Source organism: Bos grunniens, chromosome 14 (assembly GCF_055505025.1).
Source record: "Bos grunniens cultivar Pamir isolate PY7600 chromosome 14, Bosgru_T2T1.0, whole genome shotgun sequence".
Taxonomy (NCBI): Eukaryota; Metazoa; Chordata; class Mammalia; order Artiodactyla; family Bovidae; genus Bos; species Bos grunniens.
The window spans coordinates 62,959,899-62,975,654 of NC_141178.1; the positions used below are offsets into that span (position 1 = coordinate 62,959,899).

Here is a 15,756-nt window from a genome sequence, read left to right on the forward strand (position 1 = left end):
GTATGACCAGCTCCTGTGGCCGCCCTCCTGTTGCAGCCCAGGACTCAGATGGCTTCACCCAGGAGAAGGGGTCAGCCCCTGAGAGAAGCCCTTACAAGTGGCCCAGGACCGCCTGCTCTGCTGCAGTAGTTGCTGCAGAGGGAACATGATAATTACAACATGCAAGCCCTGGGAAGTGAGCGTCAGAGTCGGTCACTGTGTCTGCCTGGGGGTAGTGACCGCATCTCCCCTCTTCTGTCCCACTAGTCCTTGGGTCCGCAGAGCTGCTCACGTATCCAGCCCTTGTGGTGGACAAGATGCTGAAGGCATTGAAGTTTCACTCGAGCGAGGCCCGGCTGAAGTTCCCCCGGCTCCTGCAAATTGTCACACAGTATCCAGAGGAGACGCTGGGCCTGATGACCAGAGAGGTCAGTGTGTTCATTCCAGCAGCCGGAACTTGATAGAACTTATGTCCAGACACGCACCATGTATGGGGCATGGGTGATGGCTTTTCCTAACCACCGCTTTCTGCTCCATCCCAGAACATGTGTCAGTGGAACGCTGAGAGTGAGCTCCCAGGCCCTGCTTTCCTCTGGGGGTGTTGGTGTGAAGACTCCGTCTGCAGGGGGACCCGAGGGGCAGAGAAGGGGCGAGGCTGGCACATGACCCCCTCTCCCTTCAGGGCCGAGCCTCGTCTGTCGCATCCCGGGCCTTATGCTCAGCTCACTGTTTGGCAGTGCCACGTTTTGGCAGGGGACGTTTTGGGAGCCAGCGCACCACACCCTGCATCTCAGCGACCCTGAGGGCTCCTGCGAACATCCCACTCCCCTGCTCATGTCCTGTGCTGGCCTCTCTGCTGGGGCTGCACTGGGGCAAAAGGGCAGCAGGGTCCTCAGAGAGGCTCCTTAGTGACTTCTGTGGTGCTGTAACTGGAAAACTAGGCCAGGCTTTGAATTGACAATGTTCAGAAAGGGTGACACAGCACTGTTAGCTGGGCACAGCAGGCTTGTAGATGGTGCTGTCACCGAGCTCAGAGTCAGTGCTCTGCGCACTTGGATGGGTGAGCATTTCAGTAGGTGCAACACAGGAAATTAAGGTCAATTTAGTATGCAACACACAGGCGTTTTTCTTAAAGATAAGTAAAGAAATTTCAATAAGTTATTTCATTTTTCCCCAAATCATATTTATATATAATAAAAATAACATCTCGAGTTTGTGTGGAAACAGAGCGGTGGGTCTATATCAAGACCCTTGAGAGGGGCAACTGGCCTCGCGCTGCGGGTTTCCTAAGCTGCCCGCCCTCCCTCGCTTTACACCAGTGTTTCAGGTGCGTCAGACTTTATCCTGAAACAAACGGCTGGAAAAGCTTTGGAGGAAAACCTGAGCGAAATTTTAAAATGATCTTGAAGTTGAGAGACAAAAACCAGGGGCTATAAAGGAAAATAATTTGATGCTCCTATCATTTAAAAAAAACAACAACAACAACTGTATACAAAGTTTAAAAGAAAACTCAGAGAAAGATATTCGCAACACATAGTGGAGATGGAGAGCAGTTGTCCCCGGTCTCCAAAGTAACAGACTAATAGGAAACAGCAGATGCTCGCGTGGTTAAAGTATGTGAGGCCAAGACGCGCAGGCTTCTAAAAATGAAACATGCAAATTACAATCAGATGCTTTTTCATTTCTCAGATTGACAATAAATTTTAAAAGTTGATTGTCCTCAGTGTTGGAAAGGATTTTGGAAAAGACTTAAAGGTGAACATTTGAAAAATCTTCTTGGAGGAAAATCAGTGATTTTTACTGTTAACATTAAAAGTAAGCAGGAAGTTAGGAATTTCTCCTGTGGGCGTATAGCACAGGTACAAAGAGATAAACATGCATGGATGAGCCCTGTAGTATTGTCTGGAAAACAAGACCTGCGGGCACCCTAAAAGTTGATGATGGAGCACAAGTGAGATGACGTGGGGTACAGTACAGCTGGCGGAAGGAATGACGTAAATCTAAGGAGAATCAGCAACAGCGGTTCTGTCTGCTTCCCATTTTATGAAGAAAGGGGCCGTGTGAGTGCCCAGAGAAGGCTCGTGGTGGGTCAGAACCGAAAGGGCAGGAGAAGGCCAACCTCCATCAATGCATCTGTCTGCTTTTACGCTGACAATCGCAAATGCAGCTGTGCTTTGATGTTGGACACACAGCCCCTGTGTAGGGAAAGAACATTAAATGCCCTGCTCTGTGTTGCAGATCTCTTCTGTCCCTTGCTGGGAGTTCATCGGCTGGATTGGCCACATGCTGCCCTTGCTGGACAAGGAGGAGGCGGTTGCCATCCAGCGCACCGTGGAGGACATTGCTGACCACTACCCGCAGGCCATCGTCTACCCGTTCATGATAAGTAGCGAAAGCTACTGCTTCAGAGACACTTCTGCTGGTCATAAAAACAAGGAGTTTGTGGCCAGGTGACAGAAAAATTAGGTTGCTCAAACACTGAAAGGTTGTAAAAATGACTGTGGGCCAAGCAGACACACAGACGCTTATGTTTGTCCTCAGATGAGTTAGCGCCACCCTGGGGTGGGAGGCCTGGGCGTCTGCAGGCTGGGTGCATCCACCTGGAGTGTTACTTGCTGTAGAATTTCTTTCCTTTTGTAAGCACAATTCATCTCACAGTGTTGGTCAGGAGAGGGTTGCGCTAAATGCTAGTGATCCCTTGGTTGAGACAGACTCGAGATGCATTCTGAAATCAGTTCCTGAAGTTGTTCTGAAATTGAAAGTCTCTGGGAAGCCCCTCTTAATTAGGACTTGCAAAATAGCCCAGATGTTATCCTTTTGGCTTCTTTAGTTGATTGGTGAGTGAGCACACAGGCAGTGGTGTTTCGCTTTAGAAAGAGGACTTTGGTAGACACCAGTGTTGTAGCCAGCCTTCTGTGTCAGGAGCTGATGTGCCTAGTTATTTAGAGTGGTGAGCTTCTGAGTGGCAGTGTGGGGGAGTGCAGTGCCCTGATAGGCTGGCCACGCACCCACCGCCCCATGACACCCACCACCCTGTGGCACCCACCTCTGTCTCAGCAGAGGCAGCTGTAGCGTGATCAGTTCCTTAGAAAGAGAACAGTTGCAAGTTTGTTGAGAAAGGGACCTTTTAACCACAGAAACTGTATGTGTCAGCTTGTGTGCATCAGAATGTCGAGGATTTGCTTTCTTTTTTTTAATAAGTATCTTTTTTTTTTTTTTTTTTTTAAAGTTCATTTACTTATTTGGCTGCACTGGGTCTCAATTGCAGCATGTGGGATCTTTAGTTTTAGTTGCAGCATCTGAGATCACGTTTCCCGACCAGGGATTGAACCCCAGACCCCTTGCATTGGGAGCACAGCATCTTAGCCCCTTGTCCCACCAGGGAAGTCCCTGTTTTAATTTTTAAATTGCTCCTTCCCTGGACTAGGTAGCTGGTTAAATATTTTCTTATATATAAATATAGTTATATACACATAAAAATTGTTGGCCTTGATCTTTGGAAGACGTTTGAGCACCTAAACTTTAATTTTTGTAACAGGATTAAAGCTAAGCTGGATCGAGAAGGCGTGGTTCAGGATTTCATTAACGCCCTGGAGCAGCTCTCCAACCCTGAGATGCTTTTTAAGGTGAGGTGACAGCTCCTGGCGTAACTCACGGAACTCAGCGCGACTTGGCTGTGGTCCCGCTTGACGTGTCTTTCTCTGCACAGGACTGGATGGAGGACGTTAAGGTTGAACTAGGGAAAACACCTGTGGATAAAAAGAACATTCAGAGAATGTATGAGAGGATGCACGCAGCCCTGGGAGACCCACAGGCTCCTGGCCTTGGGAGTTTTCGAAGGAGGTTTATCCAGGTACGTGGATGGCAGGCTCCTCGAGATTACAGAGTCGTGTGGAGACCAGGGCTTATACTTGCTGGTTCGTTGATAATTCTGGTTTTAAAATGTCTGTTGTGCTTGTAAACTTTCATTAGATCTGTGACTTTCTGGTAGATATTGATGGCATGTTTGTAGGTCAGATAGTGGCACGTTTATTACATTCTGTTCTTCATGGCTAGATTCTTAGATGTACAGGTTAAGTGTGGTTTAATCTTCTTGGTTCTCAGAGTGATCCTGGATACCACACATGTCTGCACCATCACCACTCAGAATCCCAGATGGCAGGTGGATGGACCGCAAGGCTGGCAGGGTTCAGCAGAATTTGGGTGTGAGGTCAGGCAGGGGCTGGCCCAGGGTCGACCAGAGAGGGCAGCAGAGTAGGTGCTGCAAGCGGTCACAGAGCAGCCTTCCAAGGAGAGGAGGGGCCCGCCCGCTCCTCCTGTGGAGGGCTCCTGCGCGGTCATACCCAGGTCAAGCCCGTTGTCACTCTGCACACTGGGTTTCCTTTCCCTCCTGCTGAGCCCATCAGCTCTGACCCAGAAACTCTGGCCTGACTGGGTCGAGTATAGCCCGCTGCCCGCCTGGGCAGAGCCCCTATAGAAAGAAACCTTGCTGCAGCTGCAGCCACGGTTTGTCCTGAGGTTGGTTTCTATTACCTGGGACCATCCATCTAGAACTTTCTACTTCATCACAAATCAACACATAATTTACATCAATTAAAAGGTTAATCCACCAGAACAGGGTTGAAACATTCAAGGAAAGTGAAACTGTTGATTAAAGGCACAGGAAAAAAGCAATGTAACTGAGTACCTATTTGTTATAAAGATTTATAAACCTAGAACCTTTCCAGGAGTCAACTTCACATTATTATTAAAGATAAATTAGATGGACGTGTGTATACTACTGTGTATACCATAGGTGACTGACGAGAACCAACAGTATGGCACAGGGAACTCTCCCCAGTGCTCTGTGGTGACAGCAGAGACTAACACTGTGAAGCAACTGTACTCCAATAAAAAAAAATTTTTTTTTTAATTTAAGGTAAGTTTATTATTACTTTCAGGCTTTTGGAAAGGAATTTGATAAGCACTTTGGGAGAGGAGGCTCTAAACTCCCAGGCATGAAGCTCCAGGACTTCTACACCATCGCTGGCTCGCTACTGGAGAGGATGCTCAGGGCCTCAAATGCGCCGGGGAACCTGAGGGAATGTTCTCCCTGGATGAGCAACTTCAGGGTGGAATTCCTGAGAGCGGAGCTGGAGGTCCCTGGTGAGTTCACCTGTGTGTGGACAGCACGGTGCTGGGGAGAGTCGTGCCAGAGCAAGAGCCTCTGTCTCTAAGAGGGTGAAATCAGAATCATGACAGTTTTCTTTCTTTTTTTGAAAAGATTTTAAATTCCACATGTTTTTCATCATGAGGAAAATCTGTAGTTTCTATGATCAGTACACTTAAGCACATTACAAGTCCCGTCCCATTCCTGAGGACGAGTGCTCAGCTGGCCCCCTGCTGTCATGGTAGCTAGTAATGTCCTCAGAACCTGCCCACGCTTTGCCCTGCAGAACTTTTCTTCAGAAATAAAATTCAGGCAACCCCCCGAGATGCTGTGTGTTTTATTCCAGCCCCTGCAGCAGAGCACATCAAAGCGGGTGGCTGCCCAGTGACGCATTGTAAGTGCTGTGTTTATACCACACTGTGCAGTGGCCTCCTGTCTACAAAACAGAGTACATACGAAAGTTAAAACACACTGTTTCTGAAAAACGCCATCTCCTGGCAACTCAGGGCCGTCACCAAGCCTCCATTTGTAAAAACGGCAGTGTCTGCAGAGCAGTGAGATGCAGTGTGCCTGCACCCTGCTTCTCTGGAGACGTGCTGGTCCCACCTGAAGTGAGGGGGGTGATGGCACCTGACATGCCTTCAGGAGGGGCTGGGGACTCTGCAAGCAGGCGGCAGCAGGCTGGCCAGATGTGGGCACTGTGATCCCCACATCCCTTCTTCCCCCTGGAATTTGCCAGACAAAAAATGTTATAGTACAGTGACTTGTATCCTTACTCCAGTGGGGGGAAAAAAGATTTGGAGAAACACTTCTCTTTGTTATTATTAACAGCTATGCATCCCAGACTGTGAGTTTCAGGAAGAACGTTGAAGCATAGCCTCCTGATACACAATGTGACTAGAATCGGGGCTGAGGTGGGGGTGGGGGGCTCGCCCAAGGCTCTGTCTCCCCATTTGCTTCTACTCCACCAAATAGGAAGCAACATCCATTAGTCAAACGAGAAATAACAGCATTTTTAAAAAATACATCCACTGAAAATTTTGAGTAACATTTTTCTCCTATTAGACTGGGGGAGGGGGATGAAGTGGGGTGTGAAGGGCATGTGCTGTCCCTGCGGCCTCTGAGGCGGCTCTGTGTCCATCCCAGGTCAGTACGATGGCAGAAGCAAACCAATGCCCGAGCACCACGCGCGGATCGCAGGCTTTGACGAGCGGGTAGGTGCCGGTTCCACCAGCTCCACGGCCGGGGTCGGCCCCTCGGTTCACTCCTCACATTGGTCTCAGGCGCATGGAGTTCTGTGAGAGTTGTGTTATGAGTTTTCTGATGGAATTTACTGGCCTTAATATAATGTTTCACTTTCAACTTCAGTCATGTGTAAGGGTCTAGTAGACTTGAGGCATCAGCTCTGTGTGTGTCCATTATAGACATAACGCAAGTGGACGTGTCGTGTGGCTTGTTCACGAGCACGCGTGTTTGTCAGTGTAACTCGTAATCAGGGCAACCAGGGGCCCCACAACCTGTCACCCACCTGCGTCCCTCTGGGGACGAGACCACCCAGTCTCTCAGCTGCACCTGAGGATGCTGTTCAATCTCTAAAGGTCAAAGTGATGGCCTCGATCAGGAAACCCAAGCGCATCGTGATTCGTGGCCACGATGAACGGGAGTATCCCTTCCTGGTGAAGGGCGGCGAGGATCTGCGCCAAGACCACCGCATCCAGCAGCTGCTCCAGGTCATGAACAGCGTCCTGGCCCACGATGCCGCCTGCGGCCAGAGGGGCCTGCAAATGACCACCTACCACGTGGTGCCCATGACCTCCAGGTGCGGCTGCCCCTCTGTGGGGGTGGGGGGCTGCCCTCTGTGGGCGGGGGCAAGGGACAGTTCGGGTTTCAGGTGTCACAGGACAGAGAGCAGCAGCACAGACTGCTCTGCTGTGAGGCTCCTCCTCGTGGAGGAAGCGAGAGCAGAGCTGTTGTATAGAGAAGGCCGAGCAGCGGGGGCTCATGACTGTCCCTTCCTTTCAGGCTGGGGCTAATCGAATGGATTGAAAACACCTGCACGTTGAAGGAACTTCTTCTGAGCAGCATGTCACGGGAGGAGAAGAAAGCCTACACCAGGTGACCCGAGGCCCAGGGCCCATCTCCCACTCCACCTGGCCGCCCCAGCCCACTGCCCCCCTCCCTGGGCAGGACTCCTTCATCCCGTGCCTGCAGGGACGTTTTCAGGCCCTTTTCATTGCTGCCCTGCCCAGCCTGTTTCAGTCTGCCTCTAGGTGGGTGAAGATGACCTGGAGTCAAGGTTTCTAAGCAATCATTCACTCACTCATGTCCAGTCGTTCAGTCATACCCGGCTGTTTGCAACCCCATGGACTGCAGCACTCTGGGCTTGCTTGTCCATCACTATCTCCCGGAGTTTGCTTAGACTCATGTCCATTGAGTTGGTGGTGCCATCTGACCATCTCATCCTCTGCCTCCCGCTTCTCCTCCTAAGTAGTAGCTGCATATATTTTATCACAATCTTTAAAAAAGAATTAACCTTGAACAAAAAGAAGAGTGTTTGAAGAAGATAAAGCAAATAATAAAATTTCAGCTAACATTTAGTTACATGTTTTCTGTGGCACCATTCTCAGTTTTTACTGTGTATGAAGTTATTTTTTACCAAAACTTAACATGGTGAGTACTACTGTCCCCTCTGTGCAGACAAAGCAGCTGAGGCTGGAGAGGTGAGGTGTCCCTGGTGTGTAAGGGGTGCAGGTCGGAGACTGCTGGGCACGGGTGGGTGACTGGTGGGTGTAGGTTAGTGCATGTGAGTGACTCATGGGTGTAGGTCAGTGTAGGAGGGTGTAGGTCAGAGTATGTGAGTGACTGGTGGGTGTAGGTGGGTGACCGGTGGGTGTAGGTTAGCGCAGGGGGGTGACTGGTGGGTATAGGTTAGTACACGTGGGTGACTGGTAGGCGTAGATTAGTGTGTGATTGGCTGGTGCAGGTGGGTACAGGTTAGAGCAGGTAGGGGACTGGTGCTGAGTTCCAGGTCAAGATACAACTTTATACTTTCCTTTATCCTTTTTTATTTTCCAAGTTTTCTATATGCACTTTTGTAATCAGTAATTAAAAAAAAATTGTTCCTTGTTTCTGTAAAGAAAGGAAAGAACAGTGTGGCTTACAGCCATTTTGAAGCGGGAGTCAGCATGTTTGGGGACCAGCAGGAGGATGGTGGGGAGGAGACAATCATAAAAGGCTTCAGGCCTCTCCTTCTTCTCAAAGCATTTGCGTAGGAGCAGCGCTCTTACCCAGGGACGGGAGCCTGGTGGGCTGCCGTCTAGGGGGTCGCACAGAGTCGGACACGACTGGAGCGACTTAGCAGCAGCAGCAGCGCTCTCACCGCCTCTTACTTAACGTAGGAGCACTGCTCTCTTCAGACTCTCACGCCTGGGTAGTAGTTGCTACAGAGTGTTTACCCACTTTAAATTCCAATCACTGGAGTCCTTTGCCTGAAATGACTCCTGCTGTCCCTGGAGGACTGTGCCCGGGGTCAGGAATCTGCTCTAGGATCTACTAACACGCAGTGAGCCCGACTGGCCCCACAGCCCCACTTGTAAGGTGAGAAAGTGTGAAAAGCACACTGTACACAGATGTCCATGGAGTGTGAAGTGCTTTTCAAATTGGGCTTCCCTGGTGGCTCAGCTGGTAAAGAATCCGCCTGCAATGTGAGAGACCTGGGTTCCATCCCTGGGTTGGGAAGATCCCCTGGAGAAGGGAAAAGCTACCCACTCTAGTGCTCTGGCCTGGAGAGTTCTATAGACTGTATAGTCCATGGGGTCGCAAAGCGTCAGACATGACTGAGTGACTTTCACTTTCAAATAGGAATCATATAAATTGGAGAAGGCAATGGCACCCCACTCCAGTACTCCTGCCTGGAAAATCCCATGGACAGAGGAGCCTGGTGGGCTGCAGTCCATGGGGTCGCTAAGAGTCAGACACGACTAAGCGACTTCACTTTCACTTTCCACTTTGATGCATTGGAGAAGGAAATGGCAACCCATTCCAGTGTTCTTGCCTGGAGAATCCCAGGGACGGGGGAGCCTGGTGGGCTGCCGTCTATGGGGTCGCACAGAGTCGGACACGACTGAAGCGACTTAGCAACAGCAGCAGCACCTTTTTAAAACAGCCCCCTATTCCTAAAATCCTTGCCATTTTTTCCCTTAATTTGTACATTGCAATTTTCCTGCCTACACATTTTTGTCCAGTTGTAACTGAAAGAGAATTTAGTTTGAAATCATCTCTTCCTGAAATTAACTTAGTAGCAGCTCAGAAAAGCTTCAGGGAAGTGATTTGATTACTAAGTAGTACATGTAACCCTGTTTCATCTTCAGCTTTTGATACAAACCCCAAAGTGGCTCTACAAGCACCAGCTGTTTCCACCTGTCCAGACACTGCCTTTTGTCTGTGAAGCGTCACTGAAAGCAGCTTTTCAAATTGAGCTCACCTCCATCGTCATTTAAGAAAATGCTTTTTTGCACTTACTGTGGATTTTGTCTGTATTTCCTTATTGGAAATGTTTTAAGAAAATGTGTGGCAATGTTTAAATAATGACAGAAGCAGACAGTCTGCCATCAACAAGTAATTTGTGGCTGTGTAGTTTGTTAGTGACTGGCCTGCTGTGAACAGGTTATGTGTGGTGCTGCCGTCCTGCTGGGAGGGGTCCCCCCTCCCCGGGGCCTTCGGAACCATATGCCTGCATCATCAGCTCATTTTCCTCCTCTGTGTGAAACGGGATGTCACTTGTATCTGGTGGTCTATCCCTGCATTTTTGCACAGGAAGTAGCCATGGGTTTTGAGGAGTGATTCAGAATGAATAGTGGTATGTTGTTCTTGGCCCAGGGTGGCAGGAATGCAGTGTCAATATTAAATATGATTTAAGTCATATTTGTTTTTCCTGCCTCTTCACTATTTTGCAGTGAGTCCCTGGTGGTGGGGCCTCTGAAGTCAGCTACCCTCGATACCTTCCTAACATTGGTTCTCTTTCTCCTGCATGTTAGTGACCCCCGGGCGCCTGCATCTGAGTACAGAGAATGGCTGACCATGATGGTGGGAAAGTGTGACCCTGGGGCCTATGCCCTCATGTTCAGGTACGTGGTGTTCTCATCCCCTTGTTCCAACTAGTTCATTCTTCTCAAAGTTGTACATTCACTTTGTTTCTGAGAAAATTTTGCCTTGGAGTGTCAGTTTAACAAAAAATTTTAAATTTTTAATCATGGGAAGTTTGTTCTAATCAGACATTTCCTATGATTAAATCATAGAGTAGCTAATCGCACTGAAGCAGTCACATCTTTTAGGAAAAGAGAAAGTAGAGTGCCTGCAGATCTCTTAAAGTAAGTGCTTTCTGACTTTACACCTGTGGGGGAGGGGCAGGGTTGGGGCAGAGGCCACATGACCGTCCCCTGTCCCCTGTAGGCGGGCCTTCCTGAAGATGAGCACTGGCCCCGAGGCCTTCTTGGCCCTTCGCAACCACTTCACCACCTCCCACGCACTCCTGTGCGTCGGCCACTGGGTTCTGGGCATTGGAGACCGGCATCTGAACAACTTCATGGTGAGCCTGGAGACGGGCGGCGTGATCGGGATTGACTTCGGACATGCGTTCGGCTCTGCCACCCAGGTGAGCTCGCCCGGCTCTGTGCTGGGGTGGACCTGTTGTCAGCTTTGTGAGCCCTCTATGGACAGTTGGCCTGCTGTGATCATTAAAGTGGCCATTCTTGCAAAATGGGAGAGTCTCAGCTTTGTATCAGCCTCATTCAGGTGATTGTAGACGGTGTGCTGATAGATTAATTACATCACTTGCTCCTGTAAAAAGGTAGGAGGCTCATCAGAACATCTTGCGTGGATGAGATGCACACCTTTCCTGATGTCAGACTACAGCTCTCCTTCTCTTGGCCGTGTGGTTGCTCCGGGGTACGGTGACCTCACACGCATGTGGCCAGTTCCAAGAAGAGGGGAGCAGATGTGCTCTGCACGCATGAGCGACAGCTGCAGGAGGCCTCACTCATCTGCCTCCTGCATCTCATTTGCTGTTTAGGTCCTGCGGGTCCCTGAGCTAATGCCTTTCCGGCTGACTCGCCAGTTCATCAACCTGATGTCACCACTGAAGGAGACGGGGCTCGTGAGCAGCGTCATGGTGTGTGCGCTGAGGGCCTTCCGCTCGCGCGCCGACCTGCTCACCACCACCATGGACGTGTTCGTGAAGGAGCCGTCCTTTGACTGGAAGGTCGGTGGTTCTCCCCGCTTCGCAGCTTTGTTCCAGCGTGCTCATGACTGACCGCCTTTCCTGTCTCCTGGTGGGGATGTGTTTACCAAAGTACTTACCTGGTTCTGTACAGCTCTCAAAGTTAACATTTGGGATCATTTAGCTTGAAAATCAGACAAGAGACCTGCCTTTTATTTGGAGGACACTGTTAGACTTGAGAGTATTTGTAGTCCTTTGGTGATGGGGATTGGTTTCTTTTAGACAAGTTTTAGTTTTGAGTCTGTTCCACACAAGGTCAGCGTCCTTCTCAGCTCAGCCCCCAGGAGGAAGCGCAGCAGTGACACGTCCTCAGGGAGGGCCACGGTAAGCCCAAGTGTAGACCCTGGTGGTCACCATCACTGTCACGTGTGCTGCAGGGAGGGTGTGTGCAAAAAGCTGCAGAGCCCTTCCCGGCTGGAGACTTGCTTTATTTTGAGATCACTACCTGTTGGGTCTGTTTGAATGTGACCGTATGTACCATTAAGCAGAGAAAATCATGTTCCTTTCCCTCAGAATTTTGAACAGACAATGCTGAGAAAAGGAGGATCGTGGATTAAAGAAATAAATGTAACTGAACAAAATTGGTATCCACGGCAGAAGATTCATTATGCTAAGAGAAAGCTAGCAGGTGCCAATCCAGCAGTTATTACTTGGTAAGCATTTATTTGTGGAAAAACACACACACACCAACATGCCGCTGTTCCCAAGAGAATCACTAAACGTATTTGTGTGTGTGTGTATGTCCTCAGCCTGTGTCATCAGCCCGTCACCCCCACTGACAATGGGGGCTGGGGTGCAGCATGCAGAGGCCACCTCTCACTGCCCGGCCGGGTCCTGACTCTAAAATACACACACACACACGCCCCACACCCCGGTCAGCCTGGCAAGGTCCTAACTCTGAAACCCACACTCACACCACACATACACAGGCACACACCGGTCAGCCCAGCAAGGTCCTGACTCTTAAACACACACAACACATACCATACTCCCCCAACACAACACCACCCCCCGTCAGCCCAGTGAGGTTCTAACTCGGAAATCCACATTCACACCACACACACACATGCACACCCCACACCCCACACCCCAGTCAGCCCTGAAACACACATAGACTCATAGACACAGACACATACACCCGAGTCAGACCGGGCCCCCTCACCACACCCCCGGGCCACAGACACACACACCCCCCCCAATCAACCTGGATGCGCTCATGCATGTACACACACACACACACACACACACACACACACACGCACCAATCAGCCTGGACTCCCTCACCACAGTCCTGGACTGTCTCATGAACATGTCTACCTGCATGAGCAAATGTTGTTTTTAAATTTGCTTCTGTCTTTTCTCGGGACAAATGTGGCCCTGGTGGCAGAGCCCTTGGTGCACAGAGCATAGTGGAGGCTCATTAATGCATATGCAGATCAGGTTACCTTTAACCTAGCGTTCATGTTTTTCTGGTTGAGATCTACAACAAATACAGATTTGCAGAAATGATTCACAAGAAGGAAAAAAGTTGGATTTTCCCATTAATAGTAAATGGTGACCATGGTCAGTTGTTTTTTGACAAAGATGCCAAGACCATTCAGTGGTCTTTCCAGCAAAGATCACTGAGAGGAATGAAGGTGGAACTCCCACCCCAAACGACATACAGAGTTAATTCAAAGAGGATCAAGACCTACCTGTGAGAGCTAAAACTATAACGTCCTTAGAAGCAAACATAGGGGTAAATCTTTTGGACCTTGGATTTGGCAATGATATTTGACCTTCTTAAGTCTAAAACCAAAAGCACAAACAAGAAAAGGAGAAAGAAAAGCATAAATTCATCAAAATTAAAAACTTTTGTGCCTCAAAGGATACCATCAGGAAAGTAAAAATATAGTCCACAGAATGGGGTAAGACATTTGAAAGTCATATAGCTAATAAGGAATTTGAGTATAGAATCCATTAAAAAATTCTTACAGCTGAATAATTAAAAGACCACCCAATGAAAAAAATAACCAAAGGACTTGAACAGACATTTCTATAAAAGAATGTAGACAAATGGCCAATAAACAAATGGAAAGATGCTTAAAATCGTTAAGTCATCAGATAAATGCAAGTGAGACTCCTCTCCCACTAGGATTGCTATTAATATAATCAGAAACTGGAATATAACAAGTTGTTGGTGAGGATCTCACACACACACACACACACACACACACACACACACGCACGGAGTCTTGACTTTAAGGACAATGAGCAGCAGAGAGTATGCTGTGTGACCAGATGGAGCGTCTGGTTTGGACTAGAGAAATAACCTGCAGTTTGTGTCTTTGTGTTGCTTGATCTTTTCTCCAGTAATGAGCTTCTCCTGGGCCATGAGAAGGAGTCTGCCTTCAGAGACTACGTCGCTGTGGCACAAGGAAGCCGAGAGCACAGCGTTCGTGCCCAGGAGCCTGAGAGTGGACTTTCAGAAGAGGCCCAAGTGAGGTGCCTGATTGACCAGGCAACTGACCCTAACATCCTCGGCAGAACTTGGGAAGGGTGGGAGCCCTGGATGTGAGATCCCCCGGAGGCAGCAGACAGGGCCCCTGTGTGTGTGTTTAAAGACCGTCCTGAACTCTGATCCAAGCTACCAGTGACTTCATCTTCCCAAAGCCCCAGAGAGCAGGTGTCTGTGTGTGACTTCCTCTTGTATCACAGTTTAATCCAGCTCATGATGAAGTGAATGCTGACCCGGGTGAGGGACTAGGCCATGGTCAAGGATGAGCTTAGGATCACAGTGGACATAGAAGGGCGGGTGTATCCAGGCTCGTGCAAGTGCCGAATCATGGCACAGCAAACAGGCGCTATGGCCGGATGAACAGGTGTCAGCGTTGGTGGTGTGTGTGAGCATCCCACGTGCCTTGGAAATTACGCCCAGAAGACCGTCCCGCAGACTTTGTGAGAGTAACTGATGGGATGGTAGGTTGTATCAGCAGCGCAAGAATATGAACAGCTCAGGGTGCGGTTATGGCTTATATTTACACATGGTTGTGTAATGTGTGAACAGAAAGGATCTCTTTATTGTTGTCTGGAATTGTGGCACCATCTGTTACCCGGTGGCTTTTAGAAAATTGATAAATAAACAAACACAAGAGAGTCAGAAATGATGTTCCCTGAATGCTATGAGAACTTTATAGATGTTTATCCCCAAATTTTCTCCTTGATTGTGATTTGACATGATTGTGTTTGACATTTTAGGATATTTTTGTAGGTTTTCTCTTTCACATTTTTCTCCTCTAGCTTTGAGAGTTTATGATAGAATTGTCCTCTAGAAGGTAAAGTGTTGAGGAGAGAGAAAGTTTTGGTCTTAGCTTTGCTACCTTTGCTACTCTGATCACAGCTGGAAGGTGGATACAGGAGCTTTGCATCCCAGACTCGGGAAGTCTGAGTAGGCCTGGCACTTGACATTCCCGTTCTAGGAACATGAAGAAAACCCCTGCTTGAAATGAGTCCTCCTTGGAGATAAAGCATGATTCTGGGGCCACAGGTCAGGTTATGAAATGCAGGATGGAAACAGTTCCCTGTCCACTCACCAAGTCTCGGTCCCCACACCTCCCCAGCTGGAGCCTGTTTCAGGCTGACTTGAGCTTTGTGTTACAGCTTTCCAAACATTTCTAATCACAGACTCTTCAATGTTTGGGGAAATGGTGAATCTTAGTGCCCTGACCAGGGATCAGATCCACATCCCCTGCATTGCAAGGCGGATTCTTTTTTGGTGGGAGAGTTTGGAAGACCATTTGTCCTTCAGTTTTATTTTCACTTTAATTATTGTGAAATAATATTTAAGTATGGACCATATTCTCCAATTCTAGCTAAAGAGATAAGCATGTTTATATATGTGTGGACAAGCTTGTAGATTTCTGTTGTCTCAACACTTTAAATCATAACACTTTAAAATCACAGGTCCCTCCTTGGAGAGGTTAAGGGTTGTTCCTATTGCTGTTGGCAAGTGTAATCATGGACTGACAGTGTAGATGAACAAAAACGATCTCTTTATTGTTGTCTGGAGTTGTGGCACCATCTGTTACCCAGTGGCTTTCAGAAAATTGATAAACAAACACAAGGGAATCAGAAGTAATGTTCCCTCAATGCTATGAGAACTTCTTTACAGTTGTTTATCTCCAAATTTTCTCCTTGTAAAACATTAGTTATAGAAAAACACACATTTATACCATGTTCAGTTGTGAGGTTTTTGAGCTCTACCCTATATAATTCAGAATCAGTCTCTCTTTGGTTGTAATAAAATGTAGGCAAGTTGCCCTTTAAACTTTGGCATTGTGAATTTGAAAACAGACTGCTGTTGTCCACCTGC

At 48.5% G+C, this 15,756-nt stretch overlaps 1 protein-coding gene across 4 annotated transcripts in view; it reads left to right on the forward strand.

The window, feature by feature from the left end:
• The window catches only part of PRKDC (protein kinase, DNA-activated, catalytic subunit), a 128,018-nt gene extending 113,470 nt beyond the window's left edge, over positions 1-14,548 (forward strand). For all 4 annotated transcript variants that reach the window (XM_086337008.1, XM_086337009.1, XM_086337010.1 and 1 more), the window contains exons 73-86: positions 247-407; positions 2,218-2,429; positions 3,518-3,605; positions 3,689-3,832; positions 4,920-5,124; positions 6,275-6,342; positions 6,727-6,947; positions 7,151-7,243; positions 10,165-10,254; positions 10,426-10,497; positions 10,580-10,781; positions 11,199-11,387; positions 11,919-12,058; positions 13,758-14,548. In XM_086337008.1, coding sequence (XP_086193134.1) covers positions 247-407; positions 2,218-2,429; positions 3,518-3,605; positions 3,689-3,832; positions 4,920-5,124; positions 6,275-6,342; positions 6,727-6,947; positions 7,151-7,243; positions 10,165-10,254; positions 10,426-10,497; positions 10,580-10,781; positions 11,199-11,387; positions 11,919-12,058; positions 13,758-13,962 — 2,090 coding nt within the window. In that variant the 3' untranslated portion in view covers positions 13,963-14,548. The remainder of the gene's footprint in view (positions 1-246; positions 408-2,217; positions 2,430-3,517; positions 3,606-3,688; positions 3,833-4,919; positions 5,125-6,274; positions 6,343-6,726; positions 6,948-7,150; positions 7,244-10,164; positions 10,255-10,425; positions 10,498-10,579; positions 10,782-11,198; positions 11,388-11,918; positions 12,059-13,757) is intronic.
• The last annotated feature ends 1,208 nt before the right edge of the window (positions 14,549-15,756 follow it).